At 46.5% G+C, this 6,240-nt stretch overlaps 1 protein-coding gene across 1 annotated transcript; it reads left to right on the top strand.

Annotated features, from left to right (window-relative positions):
- The first annotated feature begins 2,430 nt into the window (after positions 1 to 2,430).
- On the top strand, positions 2,431 to 4,900 carry LOC120558369. Its single transcript, XM_039799344.1, has 2 exons — positions 2,431 to 2,772; positions 3,493 to 4,900. The coding sequence occupies exons 1-2, from the start codon at positions 2,529 to 2,531 to the stop codon at positions 4,818 to 4,820; spliced, it is 1,572 nt and encodes a 523-aa protein (XP_039655278.1). The 5' UTR covers positions 2,431 to 2,528; the 3' UTR covers positions 4,821 to 4,900.
- The last annotated feature ends 1,340 nt before the right edge of the window (positions 4,901 to 6,240 follow it).

Here is a 6,240-nt window from a genome sequence, read left to right as displayed (position 1 = left end):
GAAGCCCCCGCTGCACTGCCGCCTGCAGGAGCACAGGAGCGCTGCAGCCGGTCCTGCCTGCGCTCCCACTCGGCTCGGCTCGGCTCGGCTCGTCTCGGCTCGGACTCGGCCCGTGGGCTGCCGGAGGCGGGCACGGTGTCAAAGCAGCTGGAGGAGGGGGTATGGAGGAGGATCTCACCAAACACCCTCCGTATGTACTCAGTAACTTAAAAGCAGCTGGATCTAGTTGCTGCTGGATACTGTAGGCCTACTGGTCACCTTTACCCGTGGAACCAATTAATCAGCCTGTCCACAGTGCCCTTTTCCGGATCATCCAATCAGAGAGCAGAGCTTTGTTCCTGTGACCCAGATCAGCCAATAAGAAGGGTTACAGACAGTTTTGTCCACAATAAAAAAAACATCAACTCTAAAAGGTAAAGAACAGAGGAAAAGTTGATGTTATCAGCGAGCATTTTCAAAAAATGAAGAGGTACCTTTATTGATACATACATTCATTGTATATTTTTATATGATTTTGTATATTCATATGATAGCAAATAGCAGTTTTAAAACATTATTATGTATTATTTCAAAACTGCATGTAACCAACAGCACACGTGCAGGGGCTAGTAGTTAATTAATAATATAAAGGTCTCCACCTCCACCCCCCTACCCACCTCAGTGACGACTCTCTCCATCCACGAGAGGGATGTCAACAGACTCTTTAGGAGACAGAATCCCAGGAAAGCTGCTGGACCGGATGCTGTCTCCCCATCAAGCTTGAAGCACTGCGCTGATCAGCTGTCTCCAGTGTTCACAGACATTTTTAACACCTCACTGGAGACATGTCACGGGCCAGCCTGTTTCAAGACCTCAACCATCATCCCTGTCCCCAAGAAGCCAAGGACCACAGGACTTAATGACTTCAGACCCGTCGCCCTGACCTCTGTGGTTATGAAGTCCTTTGAGCGCCTTGTGCTTTCACACCTCAAAGCCATCACCGACCCCCTCCTGGACCCCCTGCAGTTTGCCTACAGAGCCAACAGGTCTGTAGACGATGCAGTAAACCTGGCCCTCCACTACATCCTCCGGCACCTGGACTCTGCAGGAACCTACGCCAGGATCCTGTTTTTGGACTTCAGCTCTGCCTTCAACACCATCATCCCGGCTCTGCTCCAGGAGAAGCTCTCCCAGCTTGGCGTGCCTGACTCCACCTGCAGGTGGATCACTGACTTCCTGTCTGACAGGAAGCAGCATGTCAAGCTGGGGAAACACGTCTCCAACTCACAGACCATCAGCACCGGATCCCCTCAGGGCTGTGTTCTTTCGCCTCTGCTCTTCTCCTTGTACACCAACAGTTGCACCTCCAGTCACCAGTCTGTCAAGCTTCTGAAGTTTGTGGACGACACCTCCCTCATCGGACTCATCTCTGATGGAGACGAGTACGCTTACAGGTCGGAGGCTGACCACCTGGTGAAGTGGTGCAACCAAAACAATCTAGATCTCAACGCTCTAACAGTGGAGATGGTTGTGGACTTCAGGAAGAACCCAGCCCCACCTGCCCCCATCACCCTCTGTGGCTCCACAATTGACACTGTGGAGTCTTTCCGCTTCCTGGGAACTACCATCTCCCAGGACCTCAAGTGGGAGCTGAACATCAGCTCCTTCATCAAGAAAGCACAACAGAGGATGTACTTCCTGCGGCAGCTGAAGAAATTCAACCTGCCAAAGACAATGATGGTGCACTTCTACACAGCCATCATTGAGTCCATCCTCACATCCTCCATCACCATCTGGTACGCTGCTGCCACTGCCAAGGACAAGGGCAGACTGCAGCGTGTCATTCGGTCTGCAGAGAAGGTGATTGGCTGCAATCTGCCGCCGCTCCAGGACCTTTACGCCACCAGGACTCTGAAGCGTGCTGGAAAGATTGTGGCTGACCCCTCCCACCCCGGACACAAACTCTTTGAGCCCCTCCCCCCTGGCAGGAGGCTGAGGTCCATCAGGACCAAAACCTCACGTCACATGAACAGCTTTTCCCCTCCGCCACTAGCCTTATCAACAAGGCCCGGAAACCACCCTGACTCTCCACCTGGCTCTTCATGCCACTGTTCTCTCTCTGCTGTAATGCTCTTTGCTCTTTATTTATTTATTTTATTTTATTTTATTTCTATCTTTATTTTTAATTTAATACATACTGTGTACATATACTTATACTTATATTGTTTATACCTATACTTATATTGTTTAATATTACATTTAGAGAATGTGTGATGTGCACCAACAACACCAAAACAAATTCCTTGTATGTGTTAAAAACGTACTTGGCAATAAAAACCCTTTCTGATTCTGATTCTGAAATAAATAAGTTCCCATATCTCATCTGCTGGGATATGACGACATATTGCGAACGAGGGGATGTCGTCACGGCACAGCGCCCCGCCCCCAGATATCCCCCTTCCGCCATTTTGAGCTGCTCATGTTCATTGTTTGTGTTGGTTGCCTAGGTCTTGGTGTTTCGCTGTTCTAGAGAATTCAACTATTTTAGAATGCCCGGAACACACTGCTGTGTAAGAAACTGCTTCAGTTCCACACACGATTACCGTGGAAAGCGTAGGGACCACGTGTTACGGTTTTTTCGTATCCCTACGTGGAAAAAGCACGAAGGCGAGCATGTGTCCGACGTGACAAGGAGACGTCGGATGTCTTGGGTGGCTGCAATTAGGAGAAAGGACATTACTTTCGACCGCATCTCCCAGTCGATGAGAGTGTGTTCTCTGCATTTTCATTCGGGTACGTTCTGCCATGAAGTGCACCTAATGTTGCCTAGCCTGCTAACTGGCTGACTACAGTGCTAATTATAAGTGAATACACCCATGCTAAAGTGGACAAAAAAGAGGAATACAAAAATCATCTTTTGGAAATTGATCTTAATGCCTTAATTAAAAAAAAAAAAAAAGATTGCCATGGGGTACTTTCCATAAGATTATCTCTCAATGCAAATCGAACCAGGCTAACTGAAATCAAACCATGCCAATCTCTAGGTATGGTGAAGGGTATGTGATGATGTGGGGGCTATTTTAATTCCAAAGGCCAAGGGAACTTTATCAGGATGCACAGTATCCTGGAACCATGAAATAACTGGCCTTTGAAAATAATGATCTGCCTGCCTCTATGGGAAGTTACATAGGGGTGTGTATACTTATGCACCCTGTATTTTAAGGAAGAACATTTATTTATTTATGATACATTATTCATTCACAAAGAAAATTGGTGCCCTTAAAGGTTGGATTTTTCCTAATTTTTTTAAATTAAGGCATTAAGATCAATTTCCAAAAGATGAATTTTTTTATTCCTCTTTTAGTCAACTTTAGCATGGGTGTATTTATTTAGCAAACTGTTGTCCCCTCGTGTCCTAAGCCTTTGTTCTGCGAGATATTTTAATGTAATGTTTGCCAGCTTAAAGCATTGATTCAATGAATGAGTTTCCATAATCAAATTATTCTGTTCTAGGTAAACCATCATATGAGATGTTGGAGAACCACCCTGACTGGAAACCATCTTTGCGGTTAGGCCACAGTGATGTTAAGGAAACCGATGAAGCGAGATTTCAGCGGCTAGTAAAGCGCAGGACCCAGCACCAGGAGCAGCTGTTGCTGCCGCCACCGCAGCACCAGGAGCAGCCGCCATCCCCAGCGCAGCACCCTGAACAAGCGCCACCGTTGGCGCAGCATCGGGAGCAGCCGCCATGCCCAGCGCAGCACCAGGAGCAAGCGCCGCCGTCGGCACAGCATCGGGAGCAGCCGCCATGCCCAGCGCAGGTGCAAGCGCCGCTATCGGCACAGCAGGAGCCGGCCCAGGAATGTGCACTTTGCCCATATAGACGAGATGTTATCAACTGTCTTTTGGAGGAAAACAGAAAGCTGAAGGAGGAGCTTGAAGAGTACCGGATGAACGAGAACTTTCTGAGCGGTGATGATGACAGAGTGAAGTATTACACGGGACTCCCGAATTACTTAACGTTTCAGACACTTCTACTCAGTCTCACGCCATATCTGCCTCAGGGTAGGTTGAAGAAGCTCTCCCCCTTCCAGCTTGTCCTGTTGACTCTCATGCGCCTCAGACTGGACCTGCCAATACAGCACCTCGGCCGTCTGTTTCGGGTGCACAGGACGACCGCCAGCGATGCCTTTCACCACACTCTCGGCGTGATGTACTCCCGGCTGTCTCCGTTGGTGTACTGGCCAAGCAGGGAGAGTTTATTGGCCAGTATGCCACACAAGTTTGTGGAATCGTTCGGGGAAAATGCGGCTGCCATCATGGACTGTTTTGAGGTTTTTATTGAAAAACCCTCAAATGCACTCGCAAGGGCACAGACTTTTTCTCAGTATAAACACGCGCACACCATGAAATACCTCATTGTGATTACACCCCAGGGTGTCATTTCTTTCATATCCGAAGGGTGGGGTGGGCTCGCGAGTGACAAACATATAACGGAGCAAAGTGGTTTCCTGGACAAACTGATGCCAGGTGACGTTGTGCTGGCAGATCGGGGATTTGACATCGGGGAAAGCGTGGGTATGATGTGTGCTGAGGTTAAGGTACCTCCAAGGGGCCGAGCGCAGCTGGAGGCGAGAGACGTGGAGGAGGCTGGGGCCACGGCACATCTCAGGATTCACGTGGAGAGGGTGATCGGTGTCGTGCAGGACACATTTAAATTCTTGCGCTCAACTGTACCGGTGAACATGCTTCTCAAATGTGAAGGTGAAAACGTAGTGGCGTTGGACAAGATCGTCACCGTTTGCTGTGCCTTGACAAATGTGTGCAAAAGTGTCGTCTGAGTGCGGACTTTGTTTTGTTTAAACTGAAGTTGGATCTAATCTGCTGTGAAATGACAGTTGAAATACATTCTTGAAAACAACTTTGTATGACTTAACAGTATTTATTGAGAACTCACAATGAACAGTGTATTAATGTTAATGTGCATGGATGTACAGTCATCAAACACTAATCGGCACAAGAAGGGCAAAACCAATGTTTGGGAGGTAGGTGGCACTGTGAAATATTGGTTAAAAAACCACCTTCAGGAAGGACTGTTTAGTGCAAATTATGACATAATGTCAAATTTAGTTTACATGCCTAAAATATGCCCTTCATCTAACACCTTTCCACGACAGGGGGTGACAGTTTAAAATGCTGCGTTTTAGAAGTGTATGGAGCATAATGTCGTCAGAGAGGGACCACAGGCTGCTCCTAGAAAGGGGGAATGTAAAGGTGGGACAGTGTTGGTGAACATCACAGCAGAGACATGCAGGGTAGGATTTTTAAGAGCAAATGTCAGATGCCAAAAATCTTAACGGTGCTTTTAAGGTTAGAGAATTGTGTTTCTGATATATAACTGGTAACCATTTTGAGAGCTAGATAAGCTTTTTATATGACTTAACAGTATTTATTGAGAACCCACAACGAACAGTGTATTAATGTGACATGTTCACCATGTGCTCTAAAGAAATCACAATGAACAGTGGAACTCTGGTGGAACTGCAACCAGTTCAGAAGCCGGAAGCATTAGCCGCTTTCCGACCGGAGGGGTTTTTGCACTTCCTAGACACAACCTTCCTAGAACCCTTCTTTTCTCGTGTTCCGACTGGACCAATTTGGGGATTATTAAGTTCCTCTGCCCACAGTTCCTCTAACTCTTGCAGCTCCTACTTCAGGCCAGGGTCTTTTCCCTTTCCCGCAGAGTGGTGGTTAGATGGCTGTTATAATAACAGAAGGTCAGTCCCTATGGCCACTTGGCCAGTGTGAATGCAAATTGCAGAACCGATTTTGGGGGAGAGTAGTTAGTACAAGTGGACTGTTCCTAGAACTACGTTTCTGTAACTACTTGGTCGGAAAGAGGCTGTTGAGAGAGCGGCACTTTTATTTATTTATTTATTTTTTTTTATTCATTCAGAATACAAATATACAAGCAAACAAGGCATACTTAATCAAAAATAGAGCTTTTGCCTCAGGTCGAGCATATAAACAAAACCTAGGAGCTTATACATAAATCAACATGGATAAAATAGAGAAAATAAATAGAAGGGGCTATTTCAAATTAAGTTAAGAGTTTCAAGTAAATTGAAAAGCTTATTTATTTTTTTATCCTTAACCCATTTCAGTGACTTACACAAACGGAACTCATTCTTCCAATGGATCAGGGAGGGGTTGGTCTTAAAATAGCTACATTTAGTTATTTTAAAATGTTTTCCTAAAAGC

The sequence above is a fragment of the Perca fluviatilis genome, chromosome 5 (genome assembly GCF_010015445.1).
Source record: "Perca fluviatilis chromosome 5, GENO_Pfluv_1.0, whole genome shotgun sequence".
NCBI lineage: Eukaryota > Metazoa > Chordata > Actinopteri > Perciformes > Percidae > Perca > Perca fluviatilis.
Note: the sequence above shows the minus strand (reverse complement) of the source record. Positions and strands in the feature narration are given on the sequence as shown.

Excerpts from the sequence above, each read along its gene's own strand:
- LOC120558369 (XM_039799344.1), top strand. The coding sequence starts at position 2,529 with ATGCCCGGAACACACTGCTGTGTAAGAAACTGCTTCAGTTCCACACAC. Across the intron at positions 2,773-3,492 it reads TTCTCTGCATTTTCATTCGG|GTAAACCATCATATGAGATG; the intron begins GTACGTTCTGCC and ends ATTCTGTTCTAG.